This window comes from Pelodiscus sinensis, chromosome 7 (assembly GCF_049634645.1).
Source record: "Pelodiscus sinensis isolate JC-2024 chromosome 7, ASM4963464v1, whole genome shotgun sequence".
NCBI classification, from domain to species: Eukaryota; Metazoa; Chordata; order Testudines; family Trionychidae; genus Pelodiscus; species Pelodiscus sinensis.
In genome coordinates, this window is record NC_134717.1 from 46,545,608 (window position 1) to 46,565,413 (window position 19,806).

Below are 19,806 nucleotides of genomic sequence, written 5' to 3' on the forward strand. Positions count from 1 at the left end.
TATGCTATCATGAACTCTGCAGAAATAAAGATATGATACTAACAGGCAACATCTTTAATTAGCACTGGGTTTGAAGCATCACTTGGTGGTCCAACCCCTGCTCTATTTTCTGCACTGACGCGGAATTCATATTCATTTCCTTCCAGGAGTCCAGTCACTTTGCATCTAAGGTCTGAAACTGGTTTCTTCGTTACTCTGACCCATCTCAAACCTTTCTTTTCTTTCCTTTCCACATAGTAGCCTGTGATCTCACTACCACCATCATCAACTGGCCTTTTCCAGCCAACAGTTGCACTATTTTTAGTCACATTTGTTACTTCTGGTTTTCCAGGAGGACCTGGGGGACCTATTAGGGAAAAAATACAGAGTTTTTGAAAGATACATTAGGCTTTATATACTATAAAAATACTAGGCTAAAGTGCTAACCTTTTTCTACTTACCAAATCTATCCACCATTTTAACTGGTTCTGACTGTACTGGCTCACCCTTGCCATACTGGTTCACAGCTGAGACACGGAAGATATATTCATTTCCTTGAATGAGTTTGCTAACAACATGCCTGCAAGTTTCAATATTTTCAGCAATTAAGGTCCACAGGAGTCGACTGGTTTCTCTCTTTTCAAGTACATAAGACTTGATGGGTGATCCACCATCTTCCGCAGGAGGTGACCATGTAAGAGTGGCTTTTTCAGCTGAAACGTTGCTGACCTCAATAGGCCCCGGGGGTCCAGGTACATCTAAAACTTTCACATGCACATGCTCCTGTTTAGTTCCAAAAGGATTGTTTGCAGTGATTGTGTATTCACCGGAATCTTTCCTGGCTGCATATTTGACACTAAGTGTGGAGGAAGTTGGAGTTGCTTCAATGTGTACAAGATCTGAAGGCTTAAAGTCTTTTCCTGCTTTGGACCATACTGAAGTTGGAAGTGGCTTGCCACGGATGCTAATAGCAGAAACTGTAATGGTATCTCCTGCTTTAACAGTCAAGCCTTCTTTCAATGTAGGATCAATAACAATACTTGGTGCCTCTGTAAAAGAAAAGCATAAGCTTATCAAAAAAAGAGAGCAAGACAGTGTTATAAAACAATAATTTAACAAACCAATACACCACCCTATATTTTTATATGATCTACACACCATATTCATCCTTGCATATTATGGTTCCCGTAGATTCTGATGGAGGACTGATAGCACCGGCAGTGTTCTTTGCTCTAATTCTGAACTCATACTTCCCACCTTCAATAAGGTCAGTTACAGTAAATGCACAGTCTGGAACATTCACATGATTAGCTTTTGTCCAAGATTTCGAAGGCAGGTCACGTTTTTCAACTATGTAGCCAATTAACTTATGTCCACCATCATACTTCGGTTCTGTCCAAATGAGCGTTACTGAGTTCCTAGTTATATTGATAACTTCAGGTTTCCCAGGCGGATCTTAAAAAAATCAAAATGAACCAATAGTAAAACAAATGCCCATATTTTTCAATCTACAACATTTTCTATTTTTCTTCTGATGACTTACCAATGGGATCAAGTGCCACAATTGGTTCAGATGGCAGGCTTGGTTTACCTACTCCTGCTAGGTTGATTGCCATCACTCTGAATTCATATTCTAATCCTTCAGTTAACCCTGTTACTCTGAAGTCTTTCATCCTTAATGGAGTCTTGTTAGCTCTCTTCCATAGAAGGCTATTTCTTTCTTTAAATTCAAGGTGATAACCTACAAAGATGGATAGTACAATGTAAAATAGCAGTCTAAAAATCTGTATTTACAATGATCTGCTCAGCATACTATAGCAGTATGTGTAGATTGAATCATCTACTGTTGCAAGAATAACATTTAAAGATAAAGGAGTATATATGAATGTAAATTACGTATACATGCAATTACATGATTTATGAATGCAAATGCTAGTTTAGGCATGCAAATACTATAAGTGCACCTATTGTCCCCTTCCTTACAAGATGTGGCCAAATGTGCAAGAAACATCAATAATGCCCCATTTCCTCTTCTTTCTCTTAGACTGAATTTAAAATGTTTATTATTATTTTAAATGCAAGCATATATACTAAAAGAACAAAAAGGAAGTATACATTTAAAAATATATAAATAAGGGTTACATTAAAATGAATAAAGTAATAGTTTTCTTATATTTTTGAATAAGATGAGAGAAGAACTAGAGAGAAAAATGGTAAGAAATTTTTAAGGCGAATACCTGTGATTGGTGAGCCACCAGTTTTCTTTGGATCAGTCCAAGTTAGAGATGCAGAATCATGCCTAACCTCAACAATTTTGGGTGGTGGAGGAGCATCTGGTACATCTAGATAATATATTAAAAAATAAATTAGCACAAAAAAGAAAATACCAAGGATACATAATTTTAATGAAAAAGACTAGCATTTATGATTACCAAATGGATGTCTTGCAACCACGGGGTCAGATTTAAGACCTTCTCCTACTCCATATTTATTTTCAGCACTGATCCTGAAAGTATATTCATTTCCTTCATGAAGTCTTGAAACTCTAAATGTAGTTTTCTGGACAGCAGAAGCACATGTCACCCATTTATTGTTTATATTATCTCTCTTCTCTATGATATAATTAGTGATTTCTGAACCACCATCATCTTTTGGAGGTCCCCATTTTAAGGTTATAGCATCTGCTGTAACTTCTTCAAATTTCACCGGTCCTGTTGGAATACCAGGTTTGCCAACAACTTTTATGGAAATAGTGCCTTCCTTACTGCCAGCACTGTTCTTCAGAGTGATCGTGTATTTTCCAGCATCATCTTTCTGGCAGTCACGTACCAAAAGAGTGGTGTTGACTGCTGTAGCTTCAAAGGCAACTCTTCCAGTCTCAGTGAGTACCTTGTCTTCACCTTTCTTCCATGTGACAGTTGGGGCAGGTTTTCCTTTAATTGGGATTTTAAGACGGAAACTGCTACCTTCTTTAGCTAAATAGCACAAATCAGGTAGAGCTCTTAAATCAAGATCTGGTGCCACTGCAAAATTAAAAGGTTATAAATTACTCATTTGAGCATAAAACCCTTTGTTTATTTAAGATGTTAATTGAGTTCTAAACTAAACTAAACTGATATGTATGCATGCATGATATGTATAAAACAACATATAATTTAGATAAATGACAGACAGTATTCATGAATTTGGAGAAATTCTTACCAACATCATCTCTTGCCACAACTGTAATCTCACTTGGTGTTCCATATCCAGCATCATTCTGCGCTCGTACTCTGAAAGTATACTCCTTTCCTTCTGTCAAATCTTTTGTTGAAAACTGGAGGTTCTTTGACCTCATAACTTCTTGCCATGAATCATCAGCTGTCATAACTTCAACAGTATATGCAATAATACGGCTTCCACCATCACTGAAAGGCTTTTTCCAGGCTAGATTGCAGGATGACTTTGTTATAGCCAAAGCTTTTAGGTCAACAACTGGGCCGGGTGTTTCTAGAAGGAATAAAATTACAAATTAAAAACCAATTCCTTTTATATAAAATTAAAAACAATTTCCTTTTAAAAGAAAGTATAAAAACAATAATCAGTTTCCTCACCAGAAGCTTTAACAGCATCCCGAGTTTCACAAGGTTCGCCAATGCCATATTCATTTTCAGCTAGCACCCTGAAAAAGTACGATTTCCCTTCCTCTAAATTAGTTGTCCTGAAACTTGTCTTTGGGCATTCTGTTGAAACTGTGGACCATGATTTTCTTTCTGCGTCTCGTTTTTCAACAATATAGTTTGTGACTGGACTGCCACCATCAATTAGAGGAGGCTCCCATGAAATAAAGGCGGAATCCTTAGATGCTTCTTTTACAGTCAGATTAATAGGAGGCCCAGGAGTATCTATATGAATGTAAAATAAATATTCAATTTAGTAATCAAAATACAGACAATAGTAACTGGCTTTAGAGTAATTGAAAAAATAACTAATAATTCTGGCACTTACCAAGTACTTTCACAACCATGGTGTATGATTTTTTGCCACTGCTGTTCTCCAGAGTCAACACATATTTTCCAGCATCATATTTGTTTACATTTTCACAGCGTAGGAAGGTATCAAAATCAGTTGACTTGATATCTAGCCCTTTCCTGTCTCTTATGTTGGCATTCACTTTAGACCAACTAATCTTTGGAGGTGGACGTCCTCTTACTGGCACATAAATCCTCATTGTGACTCCAGCACGCAGTATAAGTACTTTTCTCAGTTCTGCATCAAGATCTCCCTCAGGTGGGACTGCATTTGTAATAAGAAATGTATACTTTATAAATTCATTATTTAAAAATAGCACTAAAATTACTGTGAGCAGACGTCCCAGTTTATTTGCATTGTACTGGATCGGAAGGGCTATTTCTGTGATTATAATATTATAATATTTAAAAAGTGGATTTGGCTTAGTATCGAGATAACTGATATGCTGAGTTTCTCCTGCAGTACTTCCTCTTTTTTCAGCTCCTCTCATCAACTAAATCTCTTTTTCCCCCTGAGCAATCATATGAATCAATCCCTCTTTCTTCCTACCTTAAAAGGAACTTGTAACTCAGCTGCTGTCCTGTATTTTTTTACCCTACAAAAATGTAACTATTACTGGGCGGAGCTACACTTTTGCTTCATTTAGTTGTGTATGAAGTTAGCTGGGGACAAGAGCTCAGTAAAATTTAATAAGGTAGGATGCCCCATAGAATGAGAAGTTCTTAGTATAGTTAGCTGGATTCCAAATTCCTTGAAAGGTAGGCAAGAGAAAGATCTGGACAACCTGAATGAAAGCTAGGGGAAAGTGGGAAAAGTACTGAGGACCTCAGAAGATGGGGGAATTACTGGTGGGAAGACAGAAAGATTAGGCAGTATTTGCCAGAAAAGAAAGACTCTAATCTAATTTCTTTTCCAATTACCAATCCTTCCGCACTCTGTAAAACAAACTTTCTGCTGCCGGACCCCTGTGCTTTCCTGCTACAAGCTGAGGCAAGCCCCTCTTCTAAGTTTCTACATCTAAATCACAAATCTCCCCTTAAATCAGCAAGTTTATTTGTTTTCCAGAGTACTTACTTAAAATGTCTTTGGCAAGGTGTTTGTCAGGCACATCACTTGGGTCACTGTATCCAATCTTATTGACAGCATAAATTCGGAATTGATACTCTGTATTCTCTGACAGTCCAGTTACCACATAACGGGTATCCTGTAGGTTTTTTGGCAGATTGCATCTGACCCAGTTATCTGTGTCAGCTCTTTTTACTTCAACTAAATAACCAATAATGGGGCTTCCACCATCATATGCTGGTTTACTCCAAGACAGGCTTATAGAATTACGGGTTGTGTCAACCACTTTTGGGAAGGCAGGAGGGCCAGGAGGATCTGAGAATGAAAATAATAGGAAGTTACAAAGAGTTTATTAAACAACAATACGAGTGAAAGCTTTTGGTCATTTCATAAGAAAAATCAAAATAATGTTTTTAACTTACATTGAGGATCACGGGCATATGCTGCCTTAGATGGTCCACTAGGTTTGCCTGGTCCAGCCTTATTCAGTGCTGTCACTCTGTACTCATACTCTGTTCCTTCTTGGAGTCCAGTGGCCTTTACAGTTCTCTCTATGACAGGCTTCCTGTTTACTTTTGTCCAATTAGCAGCCTTAGTTTCACGTTTTTCAAGTATATATCCAGTCACAGGGGCCCCACCATCATCAGCTGGTGGCTTCCAGCTCACAGTCATAAAGTCCTTTGTAATATTACTAATCACAGGTGGATCACAAGGCCCAGGTACATCTGTAAAGATTTATTGGAGATTACTTCATAGTCTTAAAAGTGAATAAAACAATTAATCACAAAACCATGTGAGAGAAGCTTACTGTATGGATTTTTAGCAGTTGTTGGCTCAGTGAAGATAGGCTCTCCAACACCATATTTGTTTTCAGCACATATGCGGAACTGGTATTCATGTCCTTCTATCAATTTTTCTACACTGCAGCTCGTAATTGGTACATTGGCAGTGACTTGGGCCCAATTTGGTCTGCTTGTTTCACGCTTGTCAACAATATAGTTAGTAATTTCTGAACCTCCATCTTCAAGAGGTGGCTCCCAAGAAAGCATTGCACGATCTGCATACATACTGGTGATTTTAACTGAGGCAGGAGGACCCGGCTTATCTGGAAAAATTAATGATCCATGGTTATATCTCTAGCTTTTGTTATAACAGCCAAACTATAAATATAGATGAATAAATAATCTTTAACTTACCAAGTACTTTAAGCTTAATGGTGGCTGATTTGGAACCACTTGCATTTTCAGCTGTAATAGTATAGTCTCCTGTCTGCTTCCTGTTAACACTGAACAACTCCACAGTCGACAGGTTTCTCTTAGTGGTGATTTTAATGCCTTCAGCTGGTTTTAAAACTTCTCCTTCTTTTTTCCAAGTAATTGTTGGCATAGGTTTGCCATACACATTAGCTTCAAGACAAACGTTAGTTCCAGCTTTTACTGTAAGCAATGATTTCATAGATACATCTAGATCTATTCTGGGAGGAACTGAAAAGAAACAAAAAGAAGAGAGCTAACCAACCTACAAGAATGAAACGTATCACATGAATATCATGTACAAATGCATGGTTGACTATTATCAGAGTTTGTAAATACTTCTCAAAATATACATTCCTTACCATTTTCTGCCTGAATAGTCACTGGGTCAGAAGGCTCAGAAGGCCAGCTAATGTTAATCGCTGTCTTGGCAATTGCTCTAAATTGATATTGAGCATTTTCTTCCAAATCTGTAGCAGTGTATTCTTCTAGAGGAATTTGATGTGGAATAGAATTGCATCGTATCCACTTATCACCAGGTAGTTTGCAAGCTTCAACGAAGTAGCCAATAATTTTGCTTCCACCATCATGCTTTGGTCTTGTCCATACAAGTGACACTGTGCTCTTAGTGACATCAGTGACTTCAGGTTTACCAGGAGGATCTAAAAACAAACAAGATCATCATAAATTTACCCTCATCAGAAAAATTATACATTTGAGAAAAAGTATTTTACAGTGGTGGATGGTATTTATAGCACATATCCTTCTAAAAACACACACAAAAATGCTAGATTGCAACAAAAATGCTAGACTGCACAATGTATTAATACAGCACACTCATATTACATATAAAACATCTAAAGAAACAAGGGAAAAGTTATGATTATAAAGTTGCAAATATTAAGTAAGAATTAAGTAAATGAATTATTACTAGTAGTAAGTCAAATTAACTATCATAAATTTATCATCAATATTAATGACGTGTTACAAATCTTTTAAATGTTTTGCTTACCAACTGGGGATCGTGCTGAAACAAAATCAGTTGGCTTGCTAGGTTTGCTTGCTCCAGCTTTGTTCAAGGCATAAATTCTGAAAGTATACTCGAGACCTTCAATTAGTCCTGCACAAGGATATTCTGTAGAACGCACAAGGGTATCATTAGCCTTCACCCACAGCAAACTATTTCTTTCTTTACGCTCTATGAGGTAACCAGTAATCGGACTGCCTCCATCACTGTCTGGTTTGTTCCACGCCACAAAAATACAGTCCTTGTTGACCTTGGTAACACGGGCATTCTTTGGTTCACTTGGAACATCTGCGAAAAAACATATGAGATAACATTATCTGTTCTTTTGCTGTCAGAAGAATTAAAATCAGGGAAATGCCATCATTTAAAACTTACCAAATGGGAATTTTGCAACCATCTTGTCAGATGTGAGTGGCTCAGAAATGCCAAAACGATTTTCAGCACGAACACGGAACATGTACTCTTGTCCCGGGGTCAATTTTCCAACTCTGCAGCTTGTCTTTGTGACAGAAGCTACAACTGTTATCCAGTCTCCTCGGCTTACATCACACTTTTCAACTACATAGTTTGTAATGTTGCTGCCACCATCTTCAAGAGGCATATGCCATGCAAGTGTGCAAGCATCTGCATCTATGTCAGAAATATCAAATGGAGGCTGTGGTGGACCTGGGGCATCTGCATAATGATGTAAGGAGAAAAAATGATGTTTTATGAAAACAGCAGAGCATGAAATATGTTAAATCTAGCTGTGTTGACAGGTTACAAAATTAAACATACCCATAACTACAACTCTGATTCTCTGAGTGGCAATACCAGAGCTGTTTTCTGCCTTAAGAGTGTAGTAATCACTGTCTTTCCTAGTCACATCCTTAATGATGAGAACTGAAGATTTTTCTGCTTTATGCACAGCCAGACGACTCGATAGAAATACATCTTGTTCTCCTTTCATCCATTTACAGTTTGGCTGAGGCTTTCCATAGACATGTGCTTCAATTCTGAGTTTCTGCCCAGCTTTAATATTAACATGATCTGGCATCAGGATCTTAGGTGGCACTAAAGAGACAAAACACACACAAATATTTGTAATCTCCAGGAGAAATTATTTTATTTTCTCATGCAACTGTCCTGTGCATCTCTGCAGGAGAGCTGAGGATTTGATAGGTAGTATCCTTTGTCAGTGGGAATGGCTTAATAGTCTGAACCACAGGTTTAAATTGTAAACACCCCTGAAACCTGATATTCGACAGCTGTCAGTGTAAGCTCCATTTCTGACATCTATCTTTATATTCTGATTTAGGTTGTAAGTGAACATTTGTGTTCAGTTTGTCTTCTCATATATTTGAACAATGCCTAAGATATTAGCAGCACTTCAAAAACCATCAACATCCTTTTAACCAAGGGTAACTCAATGGCAGTTTGGAGCATGACTATGCCACTTAATCATCAAGAAGGGTCACTGTGAAGTGACATGAAACACATCCTCTGTCAGGGAGTTGAGTATGTGGCTTTCCTGATTCCACCTTCAAATCATATAAATGAGAGCAGGAAGGTACTTCAAGAATATACCTAGTCTATCCCCCTGTGCTGAGGCAGGAGTAAGTCTGCCTACTTCATCCCTAATAGATATTTGTCTCACTTGTTCTTCCTAGATTGCAAGAGACTGATGACTCAAAGTGGGATCTTCTATGCAAGTGCAGAAAGATCTTTTAAAAAATTGATTTCACAGGACTCCATCCAAGACAAAACCCCTTTTCATTTCATTGTTAAAATAGATTTTAAAGAGTAGACATAGTACTACTTAGTTACTTACTGAGCTGTTCTTTAATTTCAAATATTCCTTCAGTTTCTCTGGGTAAACTTACTCCTACAGCATTTCTAGCTGCCACTCTAAACTTGTATTTCTTTCCTTCTTTGAGGCCGACTACAACAATGTTCAGATCTTTGACAATAGAATATTGTGTCCATCGATCTTCGGGTTGTTCTTCTTCTTTGTAGCTAATAATATATCCATCAATTTTAGAGCCTCCATCACGCAGTGGTGGCAACCAGCCTAAAGTTGCACTGTTCTTTGTAATTTCAGTAACTTCAAGTTTTCTTGGTGGATCAGGTTCACCTTAAAAAGAAAAAAAAACCCCAAGATTAAAAATCACCCTTTTCAGTGGATGTGCTTTGGTAGAATTACTAAGCATTCGGATTGATTTTTACAGTAATTAAAAAAGGATTTTATGTAACAGAAATTCTTTTCATTTGGAAAACATAACATATTAGAAATTATCTGAGGGTATGTCTACACTACCACCCTAGTTCGAACTAGGGTGGTTAATGTAGTCATACGGAGTTGCAAATGAAGCCCGGGATTTGAATTTCCTGGGCTTCCATTTGCATAAAACCGGGCGGCGACATTTTTAAATGTCCGCTAGTGCGGACTCCGTGCCGCGCGGCTACACGCGGCATGGACTAGGTAGTTCGGACTAGGCTTCCTAGTCCGAACTACCGTTACTCCTCGTGAAACGTGAACTAGAAGTTCGAACTAGGGTGGTAGTATAGACATACCCAGAGTGATTAAATTAGAGTTACGATAAGTATGCAGGTTGTTAATCTGTATTCAGCAAACACATCTTCCTAGGAATATTTATTCTAATGTAATTGAGTGGTTAGCAGCAATAAAGAACTTACACACTTCCACATTCATGAAAAATCAGAAGCTTACTGGAGATTAAAGCAAGAACAAAAGATCGACATTAAGAAATACTTACTTAGTGGATCTGATGCCAAGATTGGTTTTGGCATGTCTGTTGGAACACCTGAACCATATTCATTGACTGCAGTTACTCTAAAGAAGTATTCATTTCCAGGTATAAGATTAGCTACTTTGAAACTAGTTTTCTTAATATCTGCAATGACTGTTGACCAGGTCTTTCTGTCAGCCTCACGTTTCTCCAGGATGTAATGAGTTACTGGACTACCACCATCATTTTCAGGAGGTACCCATGAAAGCTGACATGACATTTTTGTGACATCTGAAACACTGAACTCAGCCACAGGTCCAGGAGTATCTATAAAGAAACATTAATTTATATTTCAGTCCTCTGTTAAAAATCGTTATTAAATTACAATGAAAACATGGTAATGGCTTCCTATACATGGAGAAGTAATAGTAGCCATGTACAATGATACTCAAATGCTATCGTGATAGAAGCCATAAAAATCCCTATAATACATAATGAAAGAATAATAAAATTGACGTGCTTACAAATTGTTTATGGTGACTCACCAAGTACTCTGACATTCACAAATACGGCTTTTTCTCCAGCTGGGTTAACAACTGTCAAAGAATATTTTCCTGAATCATCACGTGTAGAATTGGGGATGACAAGGAAGGCCATAGTGTCAACGAGGTCAACTTGTCCTTTTCTGACCACATTATCAATTCCCACTCTCCTCCACGTGACTTTAGGTGCTGGTCGCCCTCTAACAATGCCAAAAAGTCTAATGGGGCATCCAGCTCTGACTGTGACTAATTTTCTTAGGCTTGCATCCAAATCAATCTCAGGAGATTCTAAAACATGAACATGAAAGACAAAACAAAAAAGTTTAGAATGTGAAATAAAATCTAAATATAGCAAATAAATTATGGATAAATTCATAGATAAGGTAGAAAACATTCACCAAGTATTTCTTTAGGAGACACAGCTTCCTTCAGTTCAGCTGGTCGGCCAATGCCAACCTGGTTTTGGGCACAAACCCGAAACTCATATAGTTGTTTTTCATCCAGGCTGCTAACTGTAAATTCTGTATGAATAACTTGTGCAGCAACACTGCATTGTTTCCAGCCTGCATCAGGAGCTGCACTTTCAACTTTTGGTCTCATTTCCACAACATATCCAATAATTGGTGCACCACCATCATAGACTGGTTTTCCCCATCCAAGAGTGATGGAATTTTTTGTGCTGTCAACCACCTTCAAATTAGTTGGAGGACCAGGAGGTTCTGAAAAACATGATAAAGGGCAAGAATAAGTATACATCTGAACAACTAAGCATCCTGTTAATTTGATGTTTTATTTTAATAACAGTAAAATATATCAGTATAGTACCTATTGGGTCTTTTGCCATTACTGGTCTTGATGGCAAGCTTGGTTCCCCAAGACCAATTTCATTTTCAGCTTTTACACGGAATTGGTATTCATGTACTGGAATGAGATCTGTAACCTTCTTGCGTCTCTCTGGGATTGCACTCTTAGTAACAGGAACCCATCTTAATGATCGCTTTTCTTTCTTTTCCAGTATGTATCCTGTAATTGATTTGCCACCATCATATTCTGGTGGGTTCCAAACTACAGTCATCTCCTCTTTGCTGACTTTAGTGACATCTGGGGGATCAGGACGGCCAGGTCTATCATACTTTGTTTTTGCAATAATTGGTTTTGTTTCTGTTGGAGGGCCAGTGCCCATCTTATTCTCTGCACGAATCCTGAAAATATATTCATTGCCTTCTATGAGGCGTGTCACATGTGCATAGTTTGTTAGAATAACAGCAGAATATGTAGACCAAACCATACGCTTGCTTTCACATTTTTCTAAGATGTAGTTCTGTATTTCACAACCTCCATCATCTTCAGGTGGGTCCCAGTTGATAGTACATCTATCACTGGAAATGTCAGAGATCTTCAAATTTCTTACAGGACCGGGTTTATCCAAAACATTAACAGTAGCATAAGCTACAAAACTACCAGCTGGATTAGTTGCAGTAATCACATATTTACCACCATCGCTACGCTTCGATTTGGTAAGAACAAATTTAGATGCATTAGAAGTTGTTTCAATTGTAACTCTTGGAGATCTGGTTAAATCTGTAGCATCTTTGTCCTTTGCCCATACTACTTCTGGTTGTGGCTTTCCTCGAAGTCCTGCCTCAAGTCTAATTGAGTCACCTGCTTTTACAGTTAGCACACCACTTAACTTCAGATCAAGGACTGGTTTCTGCAATTCTTCCTTCACAACAACTTCACTTGTCTTCACCCAGTCACTTTCACCTCCCTCATTCTTGGTCTGAACTCTGAATTGATATATTTTATTTTCAATGCATTTATCAACCATATAGTGTGTTTCCTTAATACTACCCTTGTGCACCCTTTCCCATTCATCTGAATCCTTTAGTTTTCTTTCAACGTGGTAAGATAAATTGGGGCTTCCACCATCGTAATCTGGTCTTCTCCATTTCAGATAGACAAATGTCTTTCCTGTTTCTGCAATGTGAAGGTTTTCTGGTGGACCAGGTCTATCAACAGGATTAATGGCAAGGATAGGAGTCTTGGTCTCAGTGACAGGGCCTGGGCCTACTTTGTTCTCAGCACAAACCCTGAAGAAGTATTCATGGTTTTCTATGAGATTTGCCTTTACTAATCGTTTGCTTATATCAGAAGAGACAATTGACCATCCTCTTTGATTTGGCTGGCGATACTCTGCTATGTAATTTGTAATTTCTGAGCCTCCATTATCTATTGGGTTTTCCCAAGTCACAATACAAGAATCTTTTGTAACATAGCTTATCTTCAAGTTCTGGCATGGTCCAGGTCTGTCAAGTACATTAACAAGGGCAAAGGCTTGAGCATGTCCACTGCTGTTCTTTGCGGCAATGATGTATTTGCCATGATCATCTCTAGTGGCTTCTTTCACCTGGAGTTCAATACGAGGGAATTCACGAACCATCTCAACACGCTTGTCTTGGACTAATACTTTGCCATCCTTAGACCATGTTATGTCAGGATCTGGTCTGCCTTTTACTCTACCAGTAATATGGATTGTTTGGCCAACTCTGACAGTGATTAAGTCACGACAGGTAACATCCAGGTCTATTTCTGGAGGAGAAAGAATATCCTTTACAAGAACAGTTTCTGGTAGTTCCCTTGGCTCTCCTTCTCCAACAATGTTAGCAGCTTTTATACGGAATCTATATTCATTTCCTTCAATTAGCCCAGGTACCCTAAAGGCGCACTGTGGAATGAGTTCATCTTTATTAATCCTGTTCCATTGTGTAGTTCCTGTTTTCTGGCATTCCACAACATATCCCAAAATAGGGCTGCCACCATCTTTTAGAGGCTTTGTCCATACCAGGTCAGCTGTTTCTCTGGTCTTGTCCTTTAGTTTTGGATTAATGGGAGGTCCAGGTGGTCTGATAGGACGTGAAATTTTTATTGGATCAGAAATTGGGGATGGTTTGCTTATGCCAACCATGTTTTCTGCAAAAGCTCGGAATTCATATGTATTGCCCTCAAAGAGACCGGTGGCTCTTAACTTCAGTTCAAGCACTGGTGTCTTGTTGACACGTACCCATTTGCCAGATATTTCACGACGTTCAAGAATGTATCCAGTAATTGGACTTCCACCATCAGATTTTGGTATGGTCCAAGACACTGTTGCAGCATTTTCTGTAATATCTGAAACCACTGGTTTACCAGGTGGAGATGGTGGATCAAACATATGTTTAGCAATTGTTGGTATTGAATCAAGTGGTGCACCAATGCCTATCTTATTCTCTGCACGAACTCTGAAAATATATTCACAACCTTTCTGTAGGCGTGGAACCTTAAGTTTTGTGTGCTGGATTCCAGAACAGGCAACTCCCCAAGTTTCTTTCTTGGATTCTTGCTTCTCAACAATGTAGTTTAGTACTGGGCTTCCACCATCATCTTTAGGAGGACGCCAGGAAATAACCATGTATTCTGGTGTGACTTCAAGAATATTAATGGGGCCAGTTGGTGGACCAGGAACATCCAAAACTGTAAGATGAAGACTAACAGTTTTGCTGCCAGCTGCATTAGATACAGTGAGAAGATATTCTCCAGTATCTTTTCTTGCACACTCTTTAATAGTAAGTACTGTTGAATAATCGTCAGTTTCAATTTTGTAGTTGCCTTCTGTTTTAATTTCATTGCCATCAGTTACCCATTTTGCAGTGGGCACAGGTACACCTCTCATGATTGCAGGAAGTCTTACTGTGCTACCAGCTTTAACAACAAGACCTTCAATTAACTTCACATCTAGTTCCACATATGGAGGTACTGAAATTAGAAAAAAGAAGGAAATTACAATATATTTTTTCATTTCTTCTTATGCTAAAAATGAGAAGTGAAAAAATCATAAAAATTAAAAAGGTACCTAGTTTTTCTTGACACTCTATTGGTATTGTTGTATCTGGAAGACTAAGACCCACGATATTCTGTGCTTTCACACGGAATTTGTAAGTCTTTCCTTGCTTTAGACCAGTAACAACACACTCTAGCATGGGTACTGTCTTGAACTTAATCCATTCTTCTGCACCTTCTTCTTGATACTCCACCAAATATCCAGTGATTTCAGCACCACCATCACGATCTGGCCTGTTCCAAACAAGGGAAACTTCTGTTTTGTCAACATCTACATGGTGCAGATTCTTTGGTGGCCCAGGAGTATCTTTGAAAAACAAAAAGCAAGAAGATTAATAGGCCGAACAAACTCCCCTCCACCAACACATATGCACTACATTGTATTTTTACTAACAAGATCAGTTCATAAAATTTCAAAAAAGACTCAAACAAACAAAGCTCATCAATGAAGAACACTTACGTAATGGGTCCATAGCCTTGATTGGTTTGAGACACTCAACATATGGACCTCTTCCATACTGGTTCTCAGCAGCAACACGGAAGAGATACTGAGTGCCTTCCATAAGATGTTTAGCCAGATGACTGTGTTTCTTTGAGGATGCGGAGACTGGAACCCACTGGGCAGCAGCTACATCTTTCTTTTCCACCACATAGTTTGTGATGACAGAACCACCATTGTCCTCTGGTTCCTTCCAAGTGAGGTAGCAAGAATCTCTTCTAACTTCACTTACTTGCAGATTTCTAGGTGGTCCGGGTTTATCTAATAATTAAAAAAAAATACATAATATTTATTTAATACATAAAACCAATTTCACCAAATTTAGCACTTTTGGTAGAAAGAAAGTTTTTACTAAACGTTCTGCTTGATATGTAGGCTATGTCTACACAGCAGCGTTATTTTGGAATAACTAATGTTATTCCGAAATAACGCAGTCTGCATCTACACACAAGCATTTATTTCAACATAATGTTGAAAAATGTCGAGCTGGAAGCCTTCTTACTCTGACTCTTATAAACCTCATTTTACGAGGAAGTCAGAGGAAGAGTGCTCTAACTCGGATTTTCTGCTGTGTAGACAGCGCCAAAAGCTGAAATAAGCTATTTCTACTTAAGCTACGCAAATGACATAGTTCAAGTTGCGCAGCTTATTTTGGCTTTAGCCCTGCTGTGTAGATGTGCCCTTATGGTCTTTTTCTCATGCAGCTCTTATATTATATTGCTTTATTATTGATGATTTCTGCATTGAAAATTATTAATTTTCTCCCTGCTTATCTCATTTTTGATCTTCAATAAAGTAATAAAAGGCATACAGTATACAAAGAGATAAAAAATAAATTACCTAGTACAATGACTTTTACTGAGACAGTTTTTGAACCAACTGGATTCTCGACAGTCAAAGAGTAAATCCCACCATCTTCGTGGACAGTATTACGAATTTCTAGCTTACTGCCAACTCCTGTAACCTCAATATCAGCTTTGGGTGAAACTTCTTGGCCTTCCTTTTTCCATGACACTTTTGGGAATGGAACTCCTTTAATTACAGCACTAAGTCTTAGTGTATTTCCAGCTTTTACAAGTTGTTCCCGTGCCATGTTAGCATCAAGTATCAGCTCTGGAGGTTCTGGGAGAAACAGTGCAGTTTTAATAAACAAGCAAATTGTGACAATATCTTTTATTCATAAACTTATCTGAGGTTATTTCGCTTACCAAGCCTGTCCTTTACTTCTACTGGATCAGGAACATAAGCTGGTTCTGATTCACCTGCTGCATTAACTGCCATGACTCTGAACTTGTAGATCAAGCCCTCAGTAAGACCAGTAACTTTGTATTTTGTTTCAGGGCAGGAATCTGCTGTAAGATTGGCCTTCTTCCAGTCTTCATCTCCAACTTTCTGATACTCAACGAGATAGCCAATGATCTTTCCTTTGCCATCATGACGTGGTGGGTGCCAAGACAAATCAACTGAGTTTTTAGTTTTATCCACTGCTTCAGGGTTAATAGGTGGACTTGGTTTGACTATTAAAAAATTAGAGACCATTAAAACCTATCCAAAACAGTTTTTCAGAAACACACATATTGCGAATGGATTTTTTTGTATACTTTACCAATTGGATCTTTAGCGAAGATTGGCTTTGATGGTGGACTAGGATCACCAACACCAATTTCATTTTGTGCTGATACACGGAATTCATATTCACAGCCTTCCAGGAGATCAGGCACCCTGAACTGAGTTTCTGGGAAAATTGGATCTTTGGTGACTCTGGTCCATCGATTAGACATTGTTTCCTTCTTTTCCAAAATATAAGTAGTTATTGGCTTGCCTCCATCATGTGGTCTGTTCCAAATTACTAAGGCAGAATCTTTGGTAACATCTTTAATGATTGGTTGTTCTGGTGCAGCAGGAACACCTGAAGAAATATTTTTTAATGAATTTACAGTATAACAAGCCTTCTCACAATTAAATCATTAAAATAAAGTGGCAAATAAATAACATACTGAAACGATCCTTGGCCTTCATTTCATCAGATACTAGAGGATCACTTATGCCATAAAGATTTTCAGCATAAATTCGCACAACATACTCCCTTCCTTCAAGCAGTTTAGGAATTTTGCACGTTGTCTTAACATTGGCAGATGTTACTGGCATCCAGAGATCCCTGTTTGCATCTTTCTTCTCAATAATATAATTTGTAATTTCACTGCCACCATCATCAAGTGGAGGCTTCCAAGAGATGAACATATGATCTTTGTGAACTTCATCAAAAATAACTGGACCTACTGGAGGCTGAGGGCGATCTGTTAAAAGAAACAATGTACAGAAAAAACCAACAATACGTGGATCGAACAGTGTCCCTACTGTAAATAAAACTTGAAATGACAGGTATTGCTGAAAGGTTATAACAAAGAACTGGGAAACAGGAACTATCTACTGTTCTCTCACTACATGATAGTGAGCAAGTCACTTTCCTTTAGTTTGTAAAAGCATACTGGTACCTTTCTTATTGGGCTTAATTAATTAATGCTTACAAAGTGCATTGAAATTTTCTAATTGGTGCAAACTATTATTATTTGAGCATGTCAAATTAGTAATGATAAATAAACTAAAACCAGCAGTTAACTGAATACTCAAAATCAATGAGCATTGCATCGCAAATAATAAGGGAATTAATTCACGATATTTCTAAAAATCACTCATTTTAATATTCAATAGTTTTTTATTATTTGCTCAGTTCTACTTATTATTAAAAGCAAATACATTATTATGATTCAGTAATACTTACCAACAACAGTGACTTGACAAAGACCTTTTCTTGATCCAGAGCTATTCTCCACGATCACACAATATTTGCCTGAATCTTCTCGGATAGATTTTAATATCCCTAAGCAAAGGGTTGTTGGAGTAGTCTGAATCTTTGTGCGCTTATCTTCTTTAACTGTAATTTCATCCTTTAGCCAAGTCACCTTTGGGGCAGGCTTCCCTGAGTAATGTCCAGTCATGCTGAAAGCTTCACCAACCCGAACAATAAGCTTGTCTCTACAGTCAAGTTCAAGTGTTGGAGGAGCTAAAAGATATCATTGAAATAAAAAAAAAAAAGATAGTAGCAATATTAACAAAAAATTATATACCCAATAGTGTACTTGTTTGTTTTCAAAGTGAATTACAGAAAACAGACCCATACCAATTTCATCCTTGCATGTGATTGGTTTTGTGCAGAAAGATGGTTTTCCTTGTCCTACAATATTGCAAGCACTCACACGATATTCGTAAGTGTCACCTTCTTTCAATCCCTCAACAGTGTATTTCCTATCAAGCATTTTCTCCTTTGTAATTCTGTGGAATTTCTCTTTTCCAATAAGACGGCTTTCTAGGACATACATGGTTATGTCTGAACCTCCATTATATTTAGGTGGGTTCCAAGTCAATGTAACGGAATCCTTGGTAATTGCTTTTACCTCCAGATCTTCTGGACGCTCAGGTACAGCTATAAATAAACACAATGTGGTGAATAAATTTTTTTGCAGATTTTTCTTCTACTACAATCATTCATAAAACAAAAATGTACTTACATATTGGTTCTCTGATGACAATCTCTTTTGTTGTCTCAACGAATGGTCCCATGCCAATAATATTCTCAGGAGCAATTCGGAAAAAGTATGGCTTGCCTTCAATCAATCCTTGAACAGTAGCATTCTGTCTTGTGACTGTATAAGTTACTGGGGTCCAAGCTCTACGGTCAGCTTCACGCTTTTCAATAATATAGTTGGTGATAGGAGAACCACCATCATCCTCTGGAGAAAACCATGTCAATTTGCAAGAGTCATTGGTTAGGTTTTCAGTAAGGAATGGAACGCCAACTGGCCCTGGTACATCTAAAATGGGAAAGGCAAGTATATATTTAGTTTTATATACTGTAGTGTATGAAATCATATTTTCAGAACAAAATTTTATGTAAATTCTGAACTTCCTATTTACCTAAAACCTCAACAATAATAGTCTTCCTCCGTTCTCCACCTGCATTTTTGGCAAAAAGAGTATAGAGGCCTTGGTGACTTCTCTTGCAGTTCTTAATAACCATAGAAGAGCTGATGGCTGTTTCTTCAATTTTAGCTTCTTCTGGCAAAGCTCTTTCTTCCCTGCTCCAGGTGACTGTTGGAGGTGGCTTGCCTGAGACATAAGCTATAATTCGGATCACTCCCCCGGCATGCACAACAATTCTGTCCCTGACACTAGCATCCAACTGAAGATCAGGGGGGACTGTAAGAAATAAACAAAAGGATTCAGTATATTTTCTGTAAGTTTACTTTGACGGGTAAAAATGTTAAAAATAAAAATGTAAATACCAATTCTGTCCTTCATTTCAATAACTTCTGTAACTTCTCCAGGCTCTCCGATGCCAGCAGCATTTATTGCTCTAACTCTAAATCTGTAAAAACTTCCTTCTTTTAATCCTGCCAAAACAAACTTGGTTCCTCTTATTTCTCTATCTTTTACCTGGAAAAAGATTATAACATCAGTCAGTCTCAGAAAATCACAAACACAACAAAGGAATTGGCTATTGGTGGTACACATGTATGTGATACATCTGTTACTGCATAACCGTCCCACATCCAGAAGTACAGAAGGCCCTAAATCTAGTGGCATCACCACTATTCAAATACAGAGAATGAGCATTCCATAGAAAAGTCATTCAGGACATCCCTAGTGCAATATGAGTGATGTGTGCATTGACCAGAACATTGTGAGGAATATAAGTAAATGGAAATACAGGAGAGTGACTTGGAGATCTACTATTATGCAGAATTATCTCTTTGAATAATTCCCC

General features: G+C 38.0%; 1 protein-coding gene across 1 annotated transcript in view; it reads right to left on the reverse strand.

The window, feature by feature from the left end:
- Nucleotides 1-19,806, reverse strand: part of TTN (titin) — a 326,433-nt gene that overhangs the window by 47,782 nt on the left and 258,845 nt on the right. Inside the window, exons 255-287 of the mRNA XM_075934411.1 lie at nucleotides 19,325-19,475; nucleotides 18,957-19,238; nucleotides 18,551-18,853; nucleotides 18,163-18,465; nucleotides 17,764-18,045; nucleotides 16,979-17,278; nucleotides 16,588-16,890; nucleotides 16,190-16,498; nucleotides 15,822-16,103; nucleotides 14,943-15,242; nucleotides 14,496-14,789; nucleotides 11,432-14,398; nucleotides 11,005-11,325; nucleotides 10,610-10,894; nucleotides 10,092-10,391; nucleotides 9,146-9,448; nucleotides 8,113-8,388; nucleotides 7,711-8,010; nucleotides 7,321-7,623; nucleotides 6,671-6,970; nucleotides 6,252-6,539; nucleotides 5,864-6,160; nucleotides 5,478-5,780; nucleotides 5,065-5,370; nucleotides 3,967-4,254; nucleotides 3,573-3,863; nucleotides 3,181-3,468; nucleotides 2,412-3,002; nucleotides 2,217-2,321; nucleotides 1,523-1,720; nucleotides 1,138-1,434; nucleotides 441-1,028; nucleotides 44-346 (exon numbers count right to left, since the gene is read on the reverse strand). Coding sequence (XP_075790526.1) covers nucleotides 44-346; nucleotides 441-1,028; nucleotides 1,138-1,434; nucleotides 1,523-1,720; nucleotides 2,217-2,321; nucleotides 2,412-3,002; nucleotides 3,181-3,468; nucleotides 3,573-3,863; nucleotides 3,967-4,254; nucleotides 5,065-5,370; nucleotides 5,478-5,780; nucleotides 5,864-6,160; nucleotides 6,252-6,539; nucleotides 6,671-6,970; nucleotides 7,321-7,623; nucleotides 7,711-8,010; nucleotides 8,113-8,388; nucleotides 9,146-9,448; nucleotides 10,092-10,391; nucleotides 10,610-10,894; nucleotides 11,005-11,325; nucleotides 11,432-14,398; nucleotides 14,496-14,789; nucleotides 14,943-15,242; nucleotides 15,822-16,103; nucleotides 16,190-16,498; nucleotides 16,588-16,890; nucleotides 16,979-17,278; nucleotides 17,764-18,045; nucleotides 18,163-18,465; nucleotides 18,551-18,853; nucleotides 18,957-19,238; nucleotides 19,325-19,475 — 12,607 coding nt within the window. The remainder of the gene's footprint in view (nucleotides 1-43; nucleotides 347-440; nucleotides 1,029-1,137; nucleotides 1,435-1,522; nucleotides 1,721-2,216; nucleotides 2,322-2,411; nucleotides 3,003-3,180; nucleotides 3,469-3,572; nucleotides 3,864-3,966; nucleotides 4,255-5,064; nucleotides 5,371-5,477; nucleotides 5,781-5,863; nucleotides 6,161-6,251; nucleotides 6,540-6,670; nucleotides 6,971-7,320; nucleotides 7,624-7,710; nucleotides 8,011-8,112; nucleotides 8,389-9,145; nucleotides 9,449-10,091; nucleotides 10,392-10,609; nucleotides 10,895-11,004; nucleotides 11,326-11,431; nucleotides 14,399-14,495; nucleotides 14,790-14,942; nucleotides 15,243-15,821; nucleotides 16,104-16,189; nucleotides 16,499-16,587; nucleotides 16,891-16,978; nucleotides 17,279-17,763; nucleotides 18,046-18,162; nucleotides 18,466-18,550; nucleotides 18,854-18,956; nucleotides 19,239-19,324; nucleotides 19,476-19,806) is intronic.